The 24,643-nt window shown below is 44.3% G+C and overlaps 1 protein-coding gene across 2 annotated transcripts in view; it reads left to right on the plus strand.

Moving 5' to 3' along the window:
- CREB3L2 (cAMP responsive element binding protein 3 like 2) overlaps positions 1-24,643 on the plus strand; it is a 74,596-nt gene that overhangs the window by 16,163 nt on the left and 33,790 nt on the right. For both annotated transcript variants that reach the window (XM_066319711.1, XM_066319712.1), the window contains exon 2: positions 22,140-22,356. In XM_066319711.1, the coding sequence (XP_066175808.1) occupies positions 22,140-22,356 (217 nt within the window). The remainder of the gene's footprint in view (positions 1-22,139; positions 22,357-24,643) is intronic.

Raw genomic sequence — 24,643 nt, forward strand, 5'->3', positions numbered from 1 at the left:
TTGTTTTTCTTGGAGGTGTGCAGTATTTTGGAGACAGCTTCTGTATTTTGGGAAAAGAGTGGGAGTGCACCATCCAAAGCAGAATATGTCAGAATGTGGCACTGGCACGTTAGCAAGATAATGTTTAACTAATGTAGCTTAAATAACTTAAAGACATTTAAGTGGAAGGTGCATGTTTTGCTTAGTTAGGATTATGCATAAGCGCAAGGAAGGTAAAGATCTTGCTCATTAATGCGGTGGGATTTTGCTAGATGGAAGCATATGTGAAGAAGAAAACATGGAAGTGTGAAATATTTTACATCTACTCTTGTATATGCAGTGCTTAAAATGTGACTTGATAACTCTGTGAGAATGAAATAATTTCTGAGTTTTTGATACTTACTAGCCAGCTCTGATCCCACAACGATCTTGGGCAACACGAGAAGTGCACTGCTCTGGAATATGAGATGTACAAGGCTCGTCCTGTTCCTTAGACTTCGCACAGGTGCTGCCTTGCACAGGAGACACAGGTTTGGGATCTTGTGGGAGGGCTGGAGCACCAACAGGCCTGCAGCAAGAGGCATCCCAGCCTTGTGACGCTGTGTAAATAGGGAGGGAGGGGTTTGTACCTCTGAGTCCATCTGTGGTGTGGGTGGGTACAGACTGGGCTGCGGGAGGGCGGCTGAGCGAATGTTTTACTGCTGCTGTCACAACTATATATGGAAGACCAGAAAAAAGAAACCCAACCCACTGCAGTGGTCAGGCCAAAAGAACTTCAGCTGGATTTTATTTTCCAATTGCTAAAGCATGTCTGGTTTGTTTCGGTAGTAAAAAAGAAAGTCAGGTACTCTGTGTCTGGTGGATGGCGGATGGCCCAGAGATGAGATTGCTCGGTTTGAGGCTGATCTGTTGCCATCATGAAGTACGTGGCTACCTAGAGTAATCTTTTTTGGTGGGATTTGGGAACATGACATGCCAGAAGCAGATGTTCCCTTCAGTAGGAAGGGTTGAACAGTCCTGTGTGTGCGCTCTAACAAAAGCACGCACATGTTTTGGAGGAAGCAGCGTTGCTAGTGCGCTGCCAGAGCCTGCAGTGTCAGTCCTGTCGGTATAGCCTGCAGGATTATGCTGATTTATGGTGACTCTGACACCTCCAGCCGTTCGGTGACTCAGGGTTGGGGAAGTCTGTCTCTTCCTGGGAAGTCTACTCGGCACTTCAGTTTTGTTGTTGCAACATTATAAGAAACAGTATGTCCTGGTCAGGATGCTCTGTAGCCCGAGGCGTTTGGGGCCAATCCATGAGATCATAAGGATAGGGAACCACACAAACCACACATTCTTCTCTAGGGAAGAGCTGTTCCACCCCCAAGATAGTACAGCTACACAGTGCAAACTTGGACAACATATCCAGATCAGTCTGCTTTTTTTCATTTCCTATGATCATGGCATGACAATTTAGTGAAATTGGACTTCAAATGCATCTTCACACAAAGAAATTTTGTGAAGTCTTTGATAGAGCTCCAATTGCTCCTTCTGTGAATTTAAGAAGAATTCTTAAAGATATCTGTTGTCTACCAGATTTAGTTCTTACTGAGGCTGAAGACAGAGTATCTCTTTTCCAGACTTAGGCATGTGGGGTTAGGTAGATTTGCAGATCCTTTACGGGAATACTCGAGTTTTTGTTGCATTTTCAATGCCAAATGCTGGTCTAGTTTGAGGAGGTCACTTCTTGCACTACCGTATCTGGAAAATATATATACATATCTCACTGTGTTTTATGGAATAATTAGAAAATGAAGAGTTATTGGCAAAGATCTGCAGCAAAAATACAGGTCTTATTTTTTACTTTTTTTATGGAAGTGCCTTTTTCACTTCTGTGAAGTTCTGTGCACCTGACCTCAGCCAGAATGGTCCAATTGTTGCAATTAAATCACCAAATCCTGTCATTTGTAACACCTGTAAAGGGAGCAGTGATCTGTGCAAGGCAGTGTGATTTAGATAAAGCAGCCTTAACAACCTACAGCATGATGTCTCATTTTACAAAGGCTTACACCAGATGATGCAGGAAGACTGCATGATTTTTAATCATGTCACTGTAAGACTCTGCATGGAAACGCTGAGTTACATACCTACTTCTACATTCTCTTACGTTTCCAAGAAGAAATAGGCTGTGAAGTGAGCTGCTGCTGTAAACGATGCAGTTCTGAGAGGTGGAGAGAAAAAAGAAATCCCAGTTTTGCTGGCATAATTTGGGTTGTACAGGGCTGAGTGCTTGGGCTGCTGCTGTTCCAAAGTTGGGGAACCTTGCTGATCTCTTAAATGAGGTCAGTCTTGATCAACCAAACAGGTAGAAATAAAGCTGAAGTCTCCAGTGGGAGGGAGAGCAAGAAATGAACCATAGTTAGGAGTTCTGGCTGTCCACTTCAGAGCTGCTGGCATAACTGAACCTGGAATAGCTCCCTTGTACTGCTCTGCCAAGGTGGTCTCTGTTAGCTTGAATAATCCACAAATCCATCTTGGTGGGACAGAGTTGGAGCAGCGGATGTGGAGTCAAGCTGCTCGCTCTGAGAGAACTGTGACCTCTGGGAAGGATGGTGCCTTCTGCTAAATTTGAGGAATAAACCAAAAGTTTCTGGCAGAAGGGCACGGATCTCTGCAGGTTATGGTTGTTAAACATTTTGATCTCAGAATTCCAGTGAGACAGCAATACTAGGATTTTCTTGGTGGTGGCCTTTTACGTGGTCTAGTGATGCTGTGGGATGCTGGAAAGAGGCTGAACTGCACCTTTAGGTGAAACAGGTAGGATGGAAGGTCAGGCCATAAGAAATTGCATGTTTATTAACTCCTTCTGCATTTGTAGTCTGGTGTGATGGCTTCAGATTGAGTCTTGCAAGTTGGAAGGTGCCTCTTTGTTGTGCTCAGTCTGAGTTTTAATGACAGAGCTGGCGTAGCTGAGTAGTTTGCATGTGACTTTGCCAGGACTTGCTCAGTTTTCAAGATGTCATCCATTGGATATGAGCAGCATTTAGACTCTTGAGCTGTTAAAGAGAGGTTGCCAAAGTATGTTTCATCGCTTGATATTGTTGTAACACTCCTTCCTGCATGCTGGGTTTTCTGAAATGCGTTCCTTCAGCTTTGTTCACGCTGGTTTGTGTCGACTCAGATCCCTGCTTTCCTCACCACTATCAATAGAGGGAAATGGTTTCTCCGAGTTTGAAAAAACCCGGGCGCTACCCAAAAATGGGAGTAGGATGAGACTGTGGTCATTTAGGCCAGAGAGGGTCCCTTCAAAGCCCAGGAATAGGCAGAGGAGCACGCCGTCACAAGAGGCTGCCTTATAATCGCTCCCCTTGCCCCTCCTCTTCCCCACCCACTTAAAAGTAGAACTTGGGAAAGAAATGAGAAAGACGGCAAAGAAGCCGACCCCAAAACGTACCCGGCCAGGGCAGTCTGAGGCGGTGGAGGCAGAGGCATGCAATTAAAAAAAGCTGCGTGTGCCCGGTCCTAGACATTCCTGCAGCTGCAGGCTCTTGGCGTGGGATGCGGGCGGGCTGGAGCCCTGCCAGCGCCTGCCTCGGCCCGGGCTGTGCCGGGGAGGGCACGGGGGAGAGCCGAGGGCTGCTGCTGGGACTGCTCCTGCCTCTGCTCACGAATGTCTCACTGCTCTTTACGGGCCTTGGCCGGGCCGCGCTGCGGGAAGAAAGAGCCTCAGAAATGCGTGTGAAAGGCAGATGGAGCACAGCTCCCCTCCGGCGGGGAGCACACCTCTGCTTTCCACCCTGCCTGCACAGAACCCGCTCTGTGCTTCCACAACAAATGTCTCTGTGTTTCCCTTGGATCTGCAGGGGAAGGGGCAGGGGTCAGCAACAACAGTCAGGCTTTTGAGACCCTGGGACCACGGGGCCTTGCGTGTGTGCATAGCTTTTAACCAAACCCCCTTGAATCCGTGTGGTTTCTTTCTGGATGATGTAAATCCAGGGAGGGGTTAAACCACGTCGGTTACTGGTAGTTAAATATAAAGTGTGAGAGCACGGCTGGGACGTCGGTGGGGTGAATTATGGGGATGCTCTTGCCTCTTTCCAAGGAAAACAACTCTGTGTTTGTGCTTAGGGCTGAGGCAGACCTGAAGCTGCTCTGGGCACATACTTGCTCTTTCTTTGCACGGTGTTGCTTTTCCGTCCTGCTGCCTCCAGTTGTCCCTCTCGTGTCTCTGCTGGGGACTGTCATGGCAAGAGGAGCCTGGGCTTTGCTCACCGGTGTTTTTAACCCTGCCCAGGAAAAGGCAGGTTAGGCACCTTGTCCCTTCCTCAGAACAGGAGTGGCAGGGGTGAAGGCATGAGAGTGATAGTCCTGCAGGTGTCTAGCACGATGTTATCTTAAACCAGGGCTGTTTTTCTGGACGTTTTTCTAAGAACTTGTTTGTCTGAGTTTTTGGGCAGTGACTGAAGGGTTTGGGTATCTTTGGGCTAGATAGGTATCTTACACAAGAAGCACCTGGGGTGTTCTGGGTGGCTGTGGGTGAAATACTATCCCCAACATCCCCAGGCCTTTGCCCATTACAGGCTCACGAATGTGCTCTTCTGCCGCCACTGGCAGAGGCTGAACAAGGTGAATGACCACAAGACCTTTTTGCTGCTAGAGGTTATCTTGCTAAGGATGAAGCTTGTGTATATCAGCAGAGGAGGCTTGCTGATGGTATTCCTGCACCAGTTTCACAAGTGTGCTCTTGTTTTTGGGAAGAAAAGAGTCGTTGCCGTGGGAATTTGAGTGTTGAAAGGCAAGATGGGGAGCTGTGCACGTTCCTCTTGTGCTCCCCAGTTGTGTCTTTGGGTCTTGTTTATTCTTGTCTTATCACTTAAGACTTTAAAAGATCCGTGTTGTGTTCCCCTGGTAGGGACCCTCTCTTTAGTCCTTCTTAGGTGCTGGATTTTTTTTCTCTAACAGAACACCAACTTCAGAGTATCTGAGGAGACGTGAATATGTGCGTGGACATCCCTTAGCAGTGAGACATTTCACAGCCCTAGGTTAGGTCTGTAGCCTATTTATTTATTGGCCCAGTTTCCCCTCTTGAGGTGCAGAGTCATGGTGTTTTTTGATAATGCAATGTGTTGCCTAACAATACCCTGATATGGTGTGAAAATCCTGTCCAGCTTTTATTCCTGCAGGTACAGCACTGTGTGCAGGGCCTCTCTCTTATCAACAGAAAAGCCAGGAATACAAATTTCTACACATCAGAGAAAGCTGATTCTCAGCATATATCCTTGCTTACTGCTTGAACTTTTAAGAATGGATTTACATCGGGATCAGACAAATCATCTGCTTGAGTAAGAATGGCTATAGCACTAAACCTTTAAAGGCATATCACATCAGATTGTCGCTGCTTTTATTTAGTATTTTCATTTTAGTTAGGGAATATGCAGTTTGAATTGCTAGTAGCATGGGAATCTGATTTAAGTCTATTTCCATGTTCTGTCCTGACCTTTTCTGGCTGGTTTAACAAATCCTGTGAATAGGGTGGTAGGTGTAACTGCAGCTACACTCACCGGAGTTGGAAGCACTGTAGGCAGGATGGGGAGATTGATGATCTCTTCCACTTATTCCCCCATCCCACTCACCTGGCAGCTTATAGAACAGCACATACAGGAGTTCTACTAAAAGCTGGACGGTCCAATTAAATTTCTATTATCTCCATCTGTTTGCAGGCTTTTTTGGGTGTGCCTGGCTGTCCCCATAAAGCTCAAACTGGAGGCTTGTGTAACGGAACCCTTTCATGGAACAAAACTATTAGGTCTTTCTGTAAAATGGTCTAGTGTGTTCCTTTTACAAAATGATACCCTGCTGGACCTTTTGAAATGGTACTAGATATTTTTTATTGCATTATTGGAAAAATAAAGGTAATTTAGTGGGGAAAAGAGGCATAGCTGCTCTTTCCAAAAGAAGAGCTATTTCTCTCTACTCCAGTGTGTGCACGATTGCAACATGTTACAACACAGGAATAACTCAGCTTACAGAAATCCCAGAAATACCGAGTTCTTCTTTGACATTAGTGCCAGCCATGCTCATTTTGGCTTGCTGAAGGCCAGATCTTCCAAAGCCATCTGAAACCACAACTTGTTGGTATAACAGAGCAGTGATTTTAAGTCCCTTGCTGTTTTTGCACACCCAACGCTTTTCTGGGGAAGTTTGTGGACTCTGCAAGCTTGAACTTATTTCATGGTCTTTAGTTTCCTTTGTTAGACTTTGCAGCTCTTGCAACCAGAAAAAAAAAATAGAGGCATAGAGGGGAGGACGAAAATCTGATGGTTTTAGTTTTGGCATGTCTGAGTCTTTTATTGTTACTGCATAAGATGTGATTATTGTGAGCCTTGATTTGTAAAATCTTCTACTTTATGAAACTTTGCTCTAGTCTCTGGAGAACAGAAGCTGCTGAAGGATCTGGAGTACAAATCTTCTGAGGAGTGGCTGGGGTTATTGGGCTGTTTAGCCTAGAGAAAAGGAGGCTCAAGGGGGACCTTAGTGTTCTCTATAACATCCTGAAAGGAGGTTGAGTCAGTGTGTTCTTCCAGGTAACAAGCAATAGGAAATGGTCTGTACCAGTACCTGTACCAGGGCAGGTTTAGATTGGATAATATGAAAAAATTTTGTAGAAGGGGCTGCCAAGTGTTATAACAGTCGGCCCAGGGAAGTGGTTGAGGTTCTTTCTACACATAAGCATTATGAATGTGAAGCTGTCTTGGTTAGAAGGATGTGGGAATGCTTTACATAGGAACCATTTGTTCTTGTATGTTAGTTTAATGAAGTAAAACTTGTGTGACTTTGATGTGCTTTTTTCTTTGACGGAAGCAAAAAACACTGCTGACTCGCTGAGTGCCAGGTACCACTTTCAGTTCATTGGGGCAACATCAGTTCAGTGCTTGATCTTCTGGCACACTGATGCCTGTCCTGGCAACTTGATTTGGTTTCATTTCATGGTGCTGAATTTAGGTGGTGGGAAGTCAGTCCTGTCATCTACAGCTAGCTCCAACCCCCACAGGAAGCAGCAGTTTTAGGATCACTTCTCTTCCTTTTTTTTCCCCCTTCTTTTAGTTAAAGAACCTTCCTGATACCACACATTTGTCCGTGTCCCTTACGCAACAGCTTTCTGTGTAAAATCCGCTGCAAGTTTCAGATTCCTCAAGAGTCCCATAGCATTTTGGTCTCCCTCCCTCCCAGCCCAGATGGTCTGTAGCAGATGCTCATCCGAAATGTTACGCAGCCAACGGTGCCGTGTTAGAAAAGTGGTCTATATTTAATACACACAGACACACACACAAGCACACACACACATACACATGTATATAAATCTATGTATATATAGTCCTAGTTGGCTCTGGAGTCACACGCTGCTGATAAGCAGTACGAGGTTCCCCTGATTATTTTTCTGGCTCTGTACCTGAGTTTCCCTAGAGCCAAACAGACTCATTTAGCTCCGGGAGAGTTTTCCTCCCTTTGGGTGCTCTCTGTTTGGACTGTGTAATGCAGGGGGCTGTGCTGGGTTGGTACCTGGCAGCGGGCTCTTGTGTGGCCATGTACCACAGGTGCCTTACAGGCATGGAAGAAATCACAGTGCCTGCAATTTGAATGCAGGTTTTGATTCCTGAGCTCCTGAGCTTGCACTTTACCTCTGGGTAGCCCTCAGAGCCTAAAGTACTGTACGTGGTGTTGGTGAGGTGGCATCATGAATCCAGTGTTCACCCTCATGACAGGAAAGGTGAGCTGCTGGAGCAAGTCCAGAGAAGGGCAGCAGAGGTGGTGAAGGATCTGGAGCACAGATCTTATGAGGAGCAGCTGAGGAAGCTGGGATTGTTTAGTCTGCAGAAAAGGAGGCTCTGGGGTGACCTTCTTGCTCCCTGCTATCTGAAAGGAAGTCATAGCAATGTGGGGTGGGTCTCTTCTCCCAAGTGACAAGCGGTAGGACAAGAGGAAATGGCCTCAAATTGCCCCAGTGGAGGTTATAGATTGGATGATAGGAAAATTTGCTTTACCAACAGGGTTGTCAAGCGCTGGAACAGGCTGTCTAGGGAAGGGATTGAGTCACCATCCCTGGGGATTTTTAAAAGATGTGCAGATGTGGCACTTAAAGACAAGGTTCAGTGTTGGACTTGGCAGCGCTGGGTTGGACTTGATGGTCTCAAAGGTATTTTCTAACCTAAACAATTCCGAGTGCTTGTGTGTGTGTCTCTTGCTCCTGGCCTTCTTGCAAGTGTCCGGTGCTGTGCCCTGCAACAAGGGGCTTTCTCTGTCTTCCAGCTGGCTTTGGTTTTCTTATGATCCTGATAATTTTGGCATTGAATGTGATGCAATCTTCCATGCCACTACCCTTGAGATCCCTCCCTTGTGGCTGGAGAGTATCGTATCCTCTCTGCCCTTGGGCACACGGCAAAGGGCGCCTTTGCCTCAAGGGAACAGGCGCCCCAGGCTGGCCTGGGTGGTGTGTGTCTGCAGCTCCTGCCCAGCCCTTTAACCACCAGGCCATGTTTCTTTCCTTAGAAGAGGGAAAATGTGTTGACAAAGTCTGGAAAAACCACTTTTTCCACCCTGCTCCCCCTGCTTCTCAACTGTTGGGTAATGGTTGCACGAGCAGGGGCTGAGGGGCCCCTGGAGGCAGTGGCTGGGTGCTGGGACAGGTCCTGTGTCCTTCCCCAGGCACACCCCCAGGCTGGGCCTCCCCTCCCTGCTCCCCATTCAGGCACCCAGCCACCTCGGAATAGCTGGAATAGATGTTGGCCGAGGCTGCAGGGGTCTGAGCTGGCGCTGGCCGGGATAGCGGGAATGAGCGATTACGTGTGCCTGCGCTTATGCAATGTCTGATACTTCCCTGCGCCGCCTCTGTCCCCAGGACGCTGGCAGGCTCTTTCTGCAGTCTCAGGAGAGGCATCTTCCACACTGCACAGCTCACTCGCTTGCTCAGTATATCCAATTAATGAAATTTCAGTGCTGCAAGTGAAAGCGGCTTTGTTTGCGCATTAGTGTTTGAGAGACGTGGACGGAGAAGATGCTGCACAGGGCTCTGTGTGTGTGTGCTGGCTGGAGAACCTTCTGCTTTAGTGCCAGAAACTCACATCGCTGGCTGGCATTAATCTTGTAATTAATCTTTAAAACTGGATGAAATTCCTCCTTTCCTTAAATGCTCCCTCTCCTTTCATTCCGTCAGCTGGTTGCTTTTAAAGCTTTTCTTTACCGAACTAAAAAAGCTTTAAAAACTTTTTTCAAAATAAAGCTTGTTTCTAATGTAAAATAAGAGCACAAGTAACCTTGTTTGAACAGGGTTGCACATTATGCGCTTGTGTTTGTGCACTTTGTCAGATTTAAAGCAAGAATGAAGTTACTTGCCTTTGATTTCTCTGCTATGGGCAGCCTTCTGCTGCTGCAAACTTGGCACTTGGAAACGATTATAGGCCCTGAAAGAGATGCCCAGACACATGCAGCTTTACTGACTAGAAGACTTAAAAGAGACTTTGAAATGAGCAACTGCTAAATGACTTCTTTTGAAGCAAATCCCTTCACATGGAGGCTCTCTTTTAATTTCCACATGCACTTCAGCGTTCTTCTCGCTTGGACTCATGGGGGATCTCCAGTCAGCACTGAAACTGGCCGTCTATTGGATGTGGAAATCAAATGTGGGCTCTGAAAATGATCACAGTGCTCTGTGCTTGTGAGTTCTTACTGTTTGTCACGACCATTTGCTTGTGCTGTGGGGTGGCTGCAGCCGCCCCTCCGATCCTGAGGAACGACTCAGTTTCAGAAGAATAGGGGCTAGTTTGCGTGCGTGTGTTGGTGTTTTCAGTCTCTCTGATAGAGAAACCCTAAAGTCCAATGCAGGCTTGCCAAATCTTTCCTCTGAGACCTCGTTCCAGCTCACTGAGGTGCAGCTCTTGCAGTGATGGCAAGTGGTAGGGGCTCCCTCTCCCAGCTGGGAGATGTGTGCAGCCCTCACCAGCGCTCTGGTGTGGGGAGGGAAGGTGACTCGCTTGTGCAGCAGAGCTGGAGAACCCAGCCTTAAAAATCAACGCTAAAAATAAACGGGGGAAAAGGCTTTTCAGTGGGCTAGCACTGGGGGATGTGCCGGCCGCTTGAAGTTTGCCGAGCTGGAGCAGGGGCATTGTGTCTGACACGGACAACCTTTGCTCTTAAACCTGGGCTCTTGAACCGAGGGCCCCAGCTGCCTTCCTGATAAGGATACCGAGTTATCGGAATACAGGAGTGCAAAGCTGCATCAGCAGGTTTCCCAGCCCCGGGTTTGCATCACTTTCTCCAGAAAACAGCCTTGTTTTGCTGCCAGAAGGCTAAAGGAAACAATTACGATTAATTATTTTAACCTTATGTAAATCAAGGGCTATAAAACTTCCCCAGATTGTTTGAATTCCTGCATATCTTTCTAGGGTAACCTCTAGTCTTCAATTAAGGATGGCTTGGGTCAAAGAATTCATACTGTTCCTTCATGATTGATTGTTCTCCCGTTTTTTTAAATATTGTGAACCACAATGAATGGATCTGGCTCCAGCTGGCAAACTTAGCTGCAAGCTGGTGGAGCCATGCTCTTAAGCATTTTTCCCTGTTTCATTACTTAGGAACATTCATGTTCTGCTTTTGTTTCCTCTTTGATAAGATGAACATGTTGGTTTCTTCTTTTCTTCTTTACTTTTTTTGTTTTAGTCAAGATTTCCCTTTCTATAGTGATTATTGTAATTCTCTGAACTTTCTCCTGTTGTTCCACTTCCTTTTTTTTTTTTGAAATTTGGTGGCATAGGAGTGGAGCCTGGCTGTGGCCAGTAGCAGCTGCATCCAGCATGAGCACGGGGAAATTTGTGCTTCACACCTCTCTGGTCTTCTGAAATCCTCAAACTTGTATGCTCTGGGTTTTGCAGGGAACACAGATTTGTGCAGCAGGTTGTGTGATTGGCCTGAGGCTGCAGTACAAAGCTGTACGGGGGGGGGTTTGAGCTTTGCAGACACACTTCTCTTAAATTTGGAAGATGTTTCTCATTTAAGGAACAAGTACAAACTAAAGAAGTCCTAAATAAATAAAAAAGGCAAGTTTTCTATGGTACCACCCTGGTGTTCTCTGGATGCTGGCCCCACAGCGTGGGATGGCCGTGCAGGAGTCCCCAGAGCTCGGCTGCACTGGAACTGTGTGAAACCCCGGGACTGGCTGAGTACATCAGGGGTGCCTTTGGAGCATGAGCACACATCTGCAGTAATTCCTCCCCAGGACCCAGGCCTTGAGGTACCTGTCCCACAGACGTTCCTTCAGCCATGTCTCTCCCAGAGTCCTGGGCTCTTGGCTTCTGATTGTCAGGTGCCAGGGGTGACTTGGAGCCTTTCGTGTGCACCGTAAGATACTTTTATTTTTTTTTTTTTTTTTTTTTTTTTTTTTTTTTCTTTTTTTACCTTCAGCTTTACTTAAGATATTCTCTTGTTTATGGCTGCTTACCAAGTTCTCTGTGTTTTGGTTTTGTGACCTGACCTTTTTGTTATTTGCTGCCCCTGCTGATACTGCATTATCTGCAACCTTCAGTGGCGGTGGCTTTTCCTCTCAGGTCACTGATAAAATATTAAAGAGTCTTGGGCCAAGAACTGATCCCTGTGGGAACCCACTGAAAATGTGTGGCACAATCAGCTCATTTGTGTTGCACATCTGGAGGTTTCTGATTTCCTTGTCACACTGAATGAGGCCTGTTGACTTCATCTCACTCTGGCTTTGTATAGCCCCAAGTCAATTGCCTCACAGCACAAGGGGTATTAAGCTTGTAATATTATTTCAGAATGAGATAAAATTTAAAAAGCTTAATTGTCAGTTATTGTAGAATTATAAGCATAAATTTGATTTCTCTTCCTTTTGGAAGTTCTTGGGCTCTTTACTACTCTCTTCCCTTTTCCCTTCATCAGAAATGAACGGTAGGTAGGTTAACTTGCTGTTACTTTGGTTGCTTTGTTTACACTTAAATATTTTCATATGATTTCTTACAGTCCATTAGTATTGCCTCCTACTGAAAATAGTTTCAAGAGTTCCTTAGAAGCTGTATTTAGACTCTTCAGATGGAAGTTTTCTAGGTCTACTAATTAAAATGGCCAACTTTGAGAAGCTGTTTTTATAGTCTCTTCCATTATTGTTGGGATAAAAGTCATTTCATTACCATCCTGTGGGATGGCTGTATCATCTGGTCTTTTATAAAAAGCAGTAATTCAGAACCACCCCCTCCCAGGAATATTCAATTAAACATTTTGATCTCCTTTTTTCTCCCCCCAATAACTGTAGCCAAGCAATGGCCTGATCTATAATTAACATTCCTCTGGATCCTGACAAACTCAGAAGCAATCTTTCTCCTTCTGAACTGCATTTTCTATTAACTCTTTCTTGGTTTCTAGATTCTGATTTTTGTTAATTCTTGGTAATTTTTCCTTTCTCTCAGTAGCTCAAATATACAATATTTATGTTCTCATGGGAAGCAGGTTTGTTTTCCCTGTGTGTTTTTTCTTCACCTGCCACGGTGAGATGGTCATGGTCACTCTGCCTTTCAGGTGGGGAGGAACAAATGAGAGAAAGTTGAGAGCATTCACAAGAGTAAACACTGTAATACGTCCAGATTTAAATGGCAGTGCACCAAAGTCAATGACACTTGGCAAAAATACACAGCTGGGGATGGAGGAAGTTCTTGCACAATCTTAATATGCTGCTTATCTGTCACTGGTTTATTTTATCCCTTTCCAGGTGCTGTGACTTTGACTCTTCCTGTTGTTTTCTTTCTGCTTCCTTGCTGTTCTGACTCTGCTCCTCCAGAGTCTTTGCCTGCAGTTTGCAGCTTCATTCCCAGTTCTGCTGCTCTTCTTTATGTCCTCCAAGGAGAGGAGTAGCTTGGCCTCTCTTTCGCCTGCTTGGGAGCAAAGGCTTGGAAATGGAAGGTACAGAGAGGAGGTAGAGATGACGGGGAGGGTGCTCTGAGTTGGCAGAGGGCTATAAAAAGAAGCTGAAATATCAGTTCACAGACAAATGATGGCAACACTGGTTTGAAATCTCCCCTGTATTCCTAGGACTCATGAGGAGAAAGAGCCACCATACCTCTTGCTAGATAATCTGTTCCCCAAGTTCCTGCATCTCTGGAAGGAAGCAGAAAGGAGAAATAAACACACAAGTTTGTTTTTGTTTAAGACTTGGTCTTATGGTACAGATGTATCCATCTAATGCTATCTTGGGTCCTGAACCTTAGTCCAGTACCACTTGTGGTTTATTTATTTATCTTTTATAAACCTGAGTGAAGTAATGTTTACTGGCACTGTGACAAAAGGCTTGTCATAGGAAATTGGAATACCAGCTCTCAAGTGTGGGGTGTCTTAAAATGATTTGTCCAGATGCATGCTACACATGCTTGTAAGTGTCTATTTATTTGATCTTTTTCATATCCTGTCTCCTTTTTTCCTTTCTGCAGATTTCAGCAGGGCTTCAAAACAAACTGTCTGCCTTTGACACGAGTAAAAACCAAGTGATCCACCCACACTCCTGTTTTGATATAAAGTGAATTGTGTCTTCCCTCAGAGGAAGGGTGCCAAAGTACCAGTGCTGATGGAAGTACAGGTCCATACAAAATGAGGTGCCAAAACCATTTCTGTGGCTTCCTGTTTGAATGTCTGCAGAGTTAAGGCTGTACATGTGCAATGTGGGTGTCCTGAGGTCTCTGTCTCATGGTACAGAGGACCACTGGGGGTGACTTTAAAATGCAAGGCTTTTTGCTGTGGGATGCATTTGGTAGGGCTGGCTCATCTGAAGCAGCTCCAGTGTCATGGCTTCAAAAAGCATGTAGAGGCTAGGGGTGTTCTTGGTGTTGTCATCATCAAGTGCTGTCACACTGCTCTTCATTAGCTTGCTGGGGCAGTGGCAGCTTGGACATGGAACTTGCTGCAAAGTTGCAAACTGGAAACATTTTGGCAGTCAGAATGGGAAGTCTGTGATACCTGCTGTTGGTGAAGTCCTGGCCCTGCGAGCATCCATGGTGTCTGGGCTTAGTGCAAGCTCGTGGGAAGGGTGAGAGGTAGGTCAGATAAAAGCCCAGGATGTTTCTACTGAAGGCAAAGCAAAGGACTTGTTTGGAAAGTCTGGTTGGTTGTTTGACTGTCTGGTGAGATCACACACTGGAATAGTATTTGACACACAACCAACTTTTTTAGTGCACTATATACTTAATTTGTAACCCTCAGTGACAGCAGCACTGAACACAAAGTCCTTGCCAGTGTGTTTCTCCTTTTGCCCTCATAGTAGATATCTGTGTGATAGGGACACAAGTCCTGCTGGGCAGGGTCTAAACCCTGTGGCAGCTGAGGTCATTGTAGCCAAAGGCTGCTGATCCTTGAGCTCTGTGAGGGTCGGGCAGTTCATCATCCTGGGTAGGGCAATATGACCTGGCGATTTCTTTACATTTGTTTCACAAAACCACTCCATTTTTTTTTCTCCTTCCACTGTGCTCAAGCGCCTGTTTCTTGAGTTCAGGAAAGGGTTATATGTGCGTGGTGTGTTTTTTCTTTTTAAAACTATACCCACATCTGCAATTTCAACCATTATGTGTATGAATTTTTGGTAGTTCTTATAAAAAGTAATTTATATATTTCATCATCAACTCAGGCTGTCTGCATTTAGACACTTGATAGTCTGGCTCTTCAAAATTGAAGAGAGCCTAAATAAACATTGAGGAGCTTAAATTTGTGTCTTTTCAAGCCTCTGCTTCTATGTTTCTGTTCTTAAAAACAAAAAAAAAAAAAAACAAACAATGCAGCAACAATCCCCCCACCCAGTACTTTAAATCTGTACAACAAAGACTACTAACTCTTTTGTGAAATAAAATGCCCAATCTGTCTTTAAGCTGCCAATAGTGATCATGAAGACTTGCTTATTTTATAATAACAGACAGCTTTAATTAAAGAGCAGGATTTTGATGGGTGGTGTGTAGGTTTGCAGCCAGTGTTAGGAAAAAGCAAGAATGATGGCTGCTGCAAGCTGGAACCCTGCCATTTAAACTTTGCAACCATCAAAGAAGAAACACTTTTGAAGGAAAAAATAAGGATTTTTGGTTTAAATGTCAGATGTCCTGTCAGTCAGGATAGCAAGCACTGCTGATTGAGCAGAAGTTGTTTCCTACCTACACCAGTCAGACTAGTGAAAAATCCTCCTTTGAAAGATACTAATTTGGTCCTCAGGGAGGAGGCTGTTGAGAACACTTTAAACATGAAGCAGCTGAACTGAAAAACATCTGTGTTCTGCAGGAGGCCCCCTGCACTAATGGGAACCTAGATGTGAAATTATGGTTTTGCTGAGGTCTCCTAATAGTATCAGTGGTTATCTTTTCCTCCTTCCTGTTACAATTCTACAGTCAGCTGGGAGCTGGACTTGATGATCCTTATGGGTTCTTTCCCGTAACTTGAGATGCTCTGTGATCTCTAAGATGCATGCAAGACTAGTGGGTTTTGTTCAAAATACAGGAATTGTGCTGGCTGTGCCCTTTACAAAGGGCTCATCTGTACCCATCAAGAGCGTGCTGTTAGATGAGGCCTGAGATGTATTTCGTTTGCTTCTATCCCCTCCCATTTTCATATTGAGGGAAGATGTTAAATGAAGCCACGTGCAGTGTGGCCAAATGGTGTAAAACTCTCCTGTATTGTTAAGATATGTCTATCTGAGGATCTGTCAAGAAGGAACTGGAGCAACCACATTCTTTTAAAAATAACTGTAAGTTGAACCAGCTGTGCAAAACCAAAATGTGTTATCCCTGCTGCCGAGATCTTGGGCAACAAAGAAGACCATAAATGCCCACCATTGAACTGTAAAATTTGTATACAATCTGAAAACTTTCTTCATTGTTTGTTTTTTGGCTTAACCCTGTGAGTTACGTGGAAGACACTAGTTTGATGTAAAACTTGCAATGAGTGCAAGTTCCTTCCACAGAGCTTGGAGGTGTAGCTGGGGTGTAACGAAGCAAATTAATATTATCTCACAGCAAATATTTATTACTGGCACTGCATGGCTGGAGCATAGCTGGAGGGAATAAAACCCAGTCAAACATACTTTTCTTCACTACACAGCTTTTGGTACATGAAAGTCTCTTTAGGTATCTTGTGTGGGTGCCAAAAATCATTGGAGACCCCAGTGACTAAGTTTTGGAAGCTGAGCTCCCCTCCCTGTGTAGTGTGAGCCATGGTGGCTGGAGGAGGCAAGGAGAGGTTTGCCCCTGCTCTTGGTAGCTTGGAGGCTTGTGAGATGCAGGTGGGTCAGTCAGGCCTGACTTGCAGCCTCTGCCAGCACTGGGGGTAAGGAATTGTGACCCTGCTGCTCACTGGGTGAGGGGAAGGGCATGGGGACAAGTAATGGAGAGGTTCAGTGTTCTGTGCTTCTGCTGCTCAGCTGGCAAAAAAAATAAAGATGGGGAAGTGCGGGGGGAAGAGCTGAGACAAAAGGACAGCTATGCCTGACCTGAGAGCTTAATCCAAATGCTTACTTGCAGCACAGTGATGTACTCTGAGGTCTCAGTCAGGGACTCACATGGGGGGAGCCTTTCTGAAGGGCTTCCAGCTCCCTGACTCACTGCTCTGGCCCCAGTGACTCACTCCTCCCTTGGCTTTTTGGGGAGAGGGTGGGAGACAGCAAAACAGGCACCCAGCCTGTTGAAAAGTTAGGCTAGATCCAAGAGCTATGTGCTGGGAGAGGGGCAGGGGAGTGTGAGGAGGATTTTCCTATTTTGCATGATTCCCAGGAGGCTTGGGCTAGGAATGAGCAATAGCATCCTTTTCTCTTCTTGCAGACAGTGGACTTAAAGACTGAACTTGAGGGTTGTTTCTCACCCTTGCCTCAGCTGCACAAGAGCTTCTTTTTTTTTTTTTTTTTTTTTTTTTTTTTTTTTTTTTTTTTTTTTTCTTTTAACCTATATTTTGTCCTGTGTACTTAAGAGTTTCATTTAGGTTTTAGTTATCTTTTTAAATACAAAATCCTTTTTTTTTGGTGCGAGGTTGTTAAAGAATAAAGGGAAAGAATATTTTGGAAGACAGGCAGTGAAGTAAGCATGGTTCTTGAAAAATCCCCCTGAGAAATTAAAAAAATGCATGTCTTTGCTAGTTGTGGGGTGGAAATATTTGAGTGTTTACAATGGAAATGTGTGCATACATGTGTATATAATGGAGTGGATTAAAAGATTTGCTCAGCATGAACTTCAGCATTTCCAACTGTGTAACCTGAGCAAGTTGAGAAGATGTGCAGACTTAATTACCATGTAAATCTATTAGCTCTGAATTTCCTGGCATTTATTTTGCTGATGACACAACCTGTATGTTATTCATTTAGTGGATTTTTTTTTTGATCTGTCCACATTTTTATTTCAGTGCTTAAAATGAGTAAATGCTGGTGTGAGAGACCAAACAATTGTGTCTGCTCTTACAGTGGATCTCTTTGCCGGTTTTAAATGCCAGTTTCGTGTTACTCTTCATATTCTCCCACATATGAGGAAATTTCAGTATAGCTACTGAGTAGGCATCAAATGATTTAACGGTATAATAAAGACATAAAGCCCAGGCTGTTTGTACCTAGAGGTGGAGGGTGGGATTTCTTTTTTTAGGAGTGCCTGTTGTGTACCTGACAGTTCCTCCTGTGGAGGGGTGACTGATCCCTCAAGGATGGGGAGACTTAGGGGTGAGCCAGGAGGGAGCCACTAACTCCCTGGAGGGTAAGATCTTGAATTCCTGAGTGGTTTATAACCCTGGCATGTAACCCCGGCTGCCTTGCCCTGGTCTGCTGGGAGAGCTGGGCTTGTTTTGCAGTGTGTGAAAGGTGCTCTCACTGCAACTCCCCTCTGGCATGGCTCTGCTGGAAAAGGTGGGATTGTGCTGCCACAATCGGTGTGTGGGACTTGTAGCTGATGCAGTGCATTTTCCAGGCTCAGCAAAGCCTGCTACTTGTTTAACAATTTAAGTATAATTGGGAAGTGCCTTTTGGGGCTCTTGACTTCTCTGGATTCCTTTTTTAATGAGTTCTTAGAAGGTCAAATTTCTGAAGATGACTTCAGTTTTTAGGCATGGTAATAAATTCAGACGACCAACTGGGCCAGTGTTGCTCACCTTTGGCTTCAGGTGGAGAAGCCAGCACTGTTATGCACCTAGCAAAACCTGAGTGTTTTGCTTCCCAGATCTTCATTTGATCAGACAAGGAGGAAAAAAATCCCTGGTCCCTGAGGCAGTTGGAGAAAAGGGCCTTTGTGTGGCAGGAACAGGCAGATGCTGTGGAGAGCTGCAGCCCGCAGCACAACTGGTCTGCAGCCAAATAACACTTTCGAAGAGCTATCCAAAAATCCGCCGTGCACCCGGATGTGAGAGCTTTCCTCTGTTTGCTTACTGCAGTGTGATGTCTGTAAGTGTTTGTGTTCCCCAGAAACACCCCGGATAGAGGCATTAGCCAATGTCCACCCAGATGAGTGCTGAAGCTCCTCAGGGCTGCAGTTCACTTTCTGTATGTAAACAGGAGTGCTGCTGTTTTGTTTGTCTTTGCAGAGTTCTGGGGGAAGGGGAGGCGAGAGATGAGGCTACATCTGTCCTAAATCCCTGACTTTTTACAGAGGTTAAAATCTCAGCTGAACACATCTCTTTGCTATGTGGTGAGAATAGTTTAATAATTCAGATAGACTCCTTGTATCAACATATGTCTGCAGTTAGTGCTGGGGCTGCCAGTGGGTGTGAGGATAGCAGGAACCTGGCAGCTGAGCTGTCTACAGTGGTATTAACAACAAAAGAGAGAAGAAGAAAAAAAAGGGCAGATTCTCAGTGCAAGTGCTCTTTCCTCTATTTTTTGAGTTTTTGTAGAGGTGAACTGTCTGGGTGAAAGATGCCCAGCTGAAAGCCATAGGGAAAGAATTTTTTTCTTTTGGAAGCAAACTTATATACAGGTTCTAAGGGTCAAAATCTCAATTTCCTTCCCAAATTGCCCTTTCCTGTTCCTGAGCCCAGGGGTGGCTGCTACTGTGTCAAAATTGAGGGTTATTCTGGGGCTTTCCAGCTATGGAAGTGGGTGATGACCGCTGAGGAGCATGTGGCAGCAGTGAGGAGAGGAGGAGGAGGAGGGGGATTGGCAGTGGGAGAATGTGCTTTGAAAAGACAGAAGGAGCAGCTTAGGTGTAGGTGGAAATTTTGGGGAGCTGGAGGTCTGGCTGCTTCCAGATGGTTACTGCTTTAGCTGCTGCTCAGACGCCTTTTCTCCTTTAGTTCTCTCAGCAAATGGAGCCACTTTCAATGAAACAATTGTTTTTTTAAGGACAAAAAGTGATCTGGCCTTAAGCATTCACTGTAGCAGAGAAGTATATAACATATGAAAGATTGCTGTAAATCAAGGAGGCTGTGATTTTTTAAATCAGAGTGAGAAGTCTAGATCCCTAAAATTGTTTGTTTGCTGCGTTCACTAGCTGCACAGTGTGACCTGTGGCGGTCTCTGTTGGCCAATGTACAATGTTATATCACAGACCATTAAAAAGAAACTTGAGAATTATAGTGAAACTAAAAAATCATTTTAGAAATCAACCATTTATTTTTCTGTCAGACAATTCTGTTATAAATGCATATTGTTTTCTTGCTCACAGCTTGCTGCTTTGCAGCTGCACATGAAAAGGAGAAAACACAAATATCGACCAACATGTTGAACATCCTTCCCCACCCCAAGGTCCTCTTTCTCTCTGGTTTTCTGAAGTTGAATGTTGGTTTCCTCCTTTGCTTTTCCTGAAGTGGCTTTAGGAAAGTTCCCCATTCAGAAAGGAAAAAATAAATAAAATCTGATGGACCTAACTTCAGTCAAATGGAAAAGTAAAAGAACATTTTATAAGCTTTTATTCCATATCAAAACAGTGATAGATAGAAGGCTAATAAAAAAATCTTTATTGGTGAATTTGCAAAAAATAGCTGAGTAGCCTGTGACCATGTTTCTTTCAGCTCAGTCTATTAAGTTATAACATCTAAATAATGTCAGACTAAGTCAACACCTAGGTATGATATTTTCAAGGATGACATCCAGAAATTGGATGATGCTGGTGGTAAAGTAGCTGCATGTAGAACCCAAATATTGTAGCAGCCACATTCCAGCATCTGCTGCTCATCAGTCAGAGTAATGCATGCAAGAATTAGAAAGAAGAAAATGCTCCAGCTTTAGGAAAATATGTAAACAAATGTAACTGACTCTTGCCATTGCTCCAAATGAAATGAAATGTGTACACTGGAGGGAAAAAACATTGTCCCTAAGAAAGGCATTGCTTTTTTCTGTGTTCATCTTCGACTTCTTTCATGGCTGGGAAATATTTCTGTACCTTGTTTACACATTAATAGCTCCTGCCCTGTTTTACTCAGTGTCTTTACTGATGTACTAGGATACTCAACTACTCTTGTGCATGCTTTTTCTTTTTTCCTTGTATATTGGGGTGTGGAGTTTGTACTTTTATCCTTGTTGGGAAGCATGTGGTTGTGAGACGCTAGTGAGTCCTTGGGTATCAAAATTAAAATAAACGACGCTTTGTACGGTGGTCATGACTTTCTTGCAGAATCCTCTAAGAGTTTATTAGTGTTATCATTTACAGTAAGTAAATATGAGGCTACAAATCTGTTTTGCCAGCACAAAAAGGCTTTTCTAGAGCTAGCTTGCTATTCCAGCAAAGCAGCTGTGGTCTTCTGTTTACTGCCTTGTATTCAGTCAATATTTTCTTTTCCTCAGTGTCGGTCAGAATTGACTCAAGACCTACTGATTTTGAAAAAAGGTACAGTTAGCATTTGGAAGAGGTGCCTGCACATCCAGGGAGCTCTGAGAGCTGGCTGTGCTTAGGCTTTTCAGCATGAGGCTTCAAGGCCACAGGTGCTGCTGGAGCTGTGAAATGTGAGTGCGTGAGGGTGTGAGCACGCTGCTTCCCTTGTGGTTTTATACAATATTGACTTGTTTAATTCCTAATTTAGCCTACAGGAAGCTGAATCTTGAATTTCAGTGTTTGTTTCTGCAGGAGAGAGCATGGTGAAGAGCCAAGATCAATACTGCTTGCAAAAACTAAACAAATCAAACAAACTTAGACTTTTATAGCATCATGCCTCAGCCGACAAAGATTCCTATATAAGATGGTAGATAATGCCTCATTGTTCAGAAAATCTCATTAAAATTCACTGTGTAAGTATTTTTATACTAAAATAGAATTCATTGTGTGAATGAGATGAACAGGAATGATTTGTTGCAGTGCAGATTTTTCATCCATCAAAGATGTAGTTTTCTGACACTGGAAAGAAGATGAAGAGACAAAGTTTTTAGCTATTGGTGGGAACTGCATTGGAGTCTGGAGGAAATAGATTGCAAGGTTTCGTTTGTGCTCATTTTGAATAATAAACAAAGAAATGCTGCATACAGATCTAATGTGCTGCTGGTGTAACGAATTCTGTGCAGTAGACAAAGTGGTAATTAGCACTAGCTGTCAGGAGCTTTAGCTCTGGGGCCTAGAAGCTGGATATGGGCTCTAGGTGGAATGCTACTTCTGAAATATATACATAAATCAACCAGGAAACCCATTTTATACCAAATGTGTTAATTGCTTGGCTGTGGATGTGCATGGACCCGTTTTCCTGGCGCACACGAAATGTTCTGCTCAGCTAAAATAGTCATATGTGGTGTCAAAGTCTGTGCTGGAACGTGTTTCATTTTTCTTCTGTGCTTCAGTGAGCATTAACCCTCTATATTCTATTCCACACACAATATGTTCAGGTGATAGATCCTGCAGGATCTTTCACACTGTCTGAGGGAAATGTGCTTTCCCATTTTTGGTGGTGCACTATAGTGAGTACCTTTGGAGGAGACTGCTTCAGGACATGAGTACCATGCTTCCATTTTCCATTTCTGTTGCAGTTTAATGACAGGCTCTTCTGTTGTAATGTATGCCTCTGAGAGGACTTTTGTTCTAGCTGTAGCTCTTCCTCTTGTAGTGATTGGAGGAGGAGGTTGTTAGACAGGGCTGGTAGATCCTGCTACTGACTGGCACGGATGACCAGGGCACATATAGAATTGTTCTGATCTGTTCTCTCCTGTGGCTGGCATGACAGAAAGGCAAGGAGATAACCTTTCCCCTGCCTTTTTGTCTCCACAGCACTTCACGGAGTTCCTGGATGAATTTTCACCTGATGTCCTAGGCCAGCTCTTGAATGATCCCTTCTTGTCTGAGAAGAATGAAATAATGGAAGTGGAGCTGTCTCCAGCATCCCCAGCACCCCTCATCCAGGCTGAACACAGCTATTCCCTCTGTGGGGACTCTCGACCCCAGTCTCCCTTGACCCACATCTCGACTGAGGACAACTTCAATGAAGGTACAACACACTGAGCCCATGCTCATTTGTTGTGATGATGCAGTAATGAAATGCTCCTGGTGGAACTGTGGCTGTGGAAAATGGTGATGCATAGAGAATGATGAAAACCTATACCATTTGTAACAGTTTTCTGTAATTTCAGCAGTTATAAACATTTGGAGGGGGAAAAGGGGAAAGGCAGGAATGGTAGGAGGAGGAAATTCAACCTTCTTGTTCTGGTGTGAAGTGGTTGGTGGAGGAGCAAGAATATCTGTTAACTATAAGGAATAATTGCAATGCCAGACTTTGCCTCCTAATAATTGGTTTATCTTCACCATTAGCTTTAGAGAGCAAAGCAGTGGAGTGTTAAGCTGCATTACAATAAAAGGGAGAGAGATTAGTGCTTGTGGCTAAGCATTGACCAGCGAAGCTGTTTGTGAAGATCCACCAGACAGGTCTTCAAAGGCTGACAGTTTTGTAGTCCAAAGTGCTCTGTTGGAACAAGATGAAATCTTTTAGAGATTTTACAAGGGGGCAACTAATAAAACCTGTGAGAAGTATTTTTCAGTGTGGGACAGGATGTTTGGAAATTATTGGGAAACATCATCTATAGAAGGTCTTCCACTCCTGTATTTCCTAGATGTTTTATGTGAATATTTTTAAATTAACACATATGGGAGATGTTAATTGTGGAAGGGAAAACAAGCACAAGGAACATCAGAAACCAAGCTTTTCTGAAAGTTAATAGGGAGAAACTTCAAATTAGGCTAAAAGTGAGGGGAGTTTCCTTAGGGGAAAATTCCTGAAGAAATTCATACTGCTGAGACCACTGTAATAGAGCTGTAGTCAAATGATGTTTTAAAAAGCCAAGAAACATTAACAAGTGGGTTTAAAAATAGAAAATGAATGGAAAACATTTCATCTTATGTTCACTCGGCAGAGTGTTTCATAAGAGAGGAGGAGGAGGAGTTTTTCTTGGAGTTTGGAATTTTATTTAATTTTAACCCCAGAATCCTGCTCACGACCTTTCCACACCTATTGACTTTAAAACAGTGAAGCTCAGAGAGATTATTAAGGAAATTGCAGTTTTTAGAGTGAACCTGGCTGTCTGATAGATATTCAGAGCCATCACCCTGATGATTTTTATTCCTTAAATCTGTAAGAGCAGGAAAAGAGGATTTTGTGGATGGCAGTACTGCAGGGCTTGACACTGGAAATTGAAGGCAGCTCTGCTATTAGACAGTGAAGGTACACAGTGCCTTTGACAACTCTGATGAAGGCCAGTCCCCTTGGTGAAGTAAGGACACAGATACTGGGAGCACCAATGTCTTCTTGGGGACCAGAAAGTACAGAGTTTGGAGGAGGAGAAGGTCCATATGCTCTAGCATGATCCTCTGCTGCTGGGGAACTGGGAAGGGTTTTGTGGAGTGGCAGGAGCTGAGACATACATGGAATGTCCAAAACCTTGCATTCTCCAAGTACCCACCCCAATTAGCAGATTGGTGAGCTCTTGCAGTGTTTTCATGCTTTTTCCATGGCGAGGCATGGTTTTTGAGCTCCAGCATGCAGGGAGGCTGAGAGGAAAGGGTACTGTTCAGCACACCATCTTCAGGACAGGTTTAAGCCTTTTGCTGTCTATTTCCATCTTTTGTTTTCCTACCTCCCCCCAGGTCTCCCACCACCTTATTGAAAATGTTATCTAATGTTTCCTCTCAGCCATTGTGGTGGAGTGATTGGTTGCTCTGACTCCATTTTCCTGCAGGGGAATGAGTAATTTCTGCTGTGAGCTGTTTCTTGCTGGCCACTGCCTGGCCATTACCGTAATTTCTGCAGCTGCTGAATTGACCTATTCCTGTAATTGTAAATTTTATATAAAGTTTTTCTAAAAAAACCCCAAACCTGCTAGAACTGTAAAACCCAGGAAACTCCTAAGCCTGGGTTTAACTTTTCCGAGAAGTCCTGTTAAGTTCAGTGTGAGAACGCATTTAAGTGTCCATAAAGCCAAGGTCCAAACATTGGCTTTCCCCACTTACTCTTCTCACTTCACAGTACTGAGGCCCTTTCCCCAGCTTTGTACAGAATAACTTTGTTGAATACTTGCAGCCTGTTGCTAGTATGGGCTCTCTGAAGGTGTCCGTTTTAAGGCACATGTGTACAAGGCATCTGGCGTTTAATGCATTATTTGGTTTCTCCCCATGATGAGAATCTGTTCTTAGTTTCAGTTTTGCATAAACTTTAAAGATACTCGAGGGAGAGAGATTTACAGGCGTGACCTGCCTTCTTGCAGCTGACTGATCACTTGTTTGCC

The sequence above is a fragment of the Sylvia atricapilla genome, chromosome 5 (assembly GCF_009819655.1).
Source record: "Sylvia atricapilla isolate bSylAtr1 chromosome 5, bSylAtr1.pri, whole genome shotgun sequence".
Lineage (NCBI taxonomy): Eukaryota > Metazoa > Chordata > Aves > Passeriformes > Sylviidae > Sylvia > Sylvia atricapilla.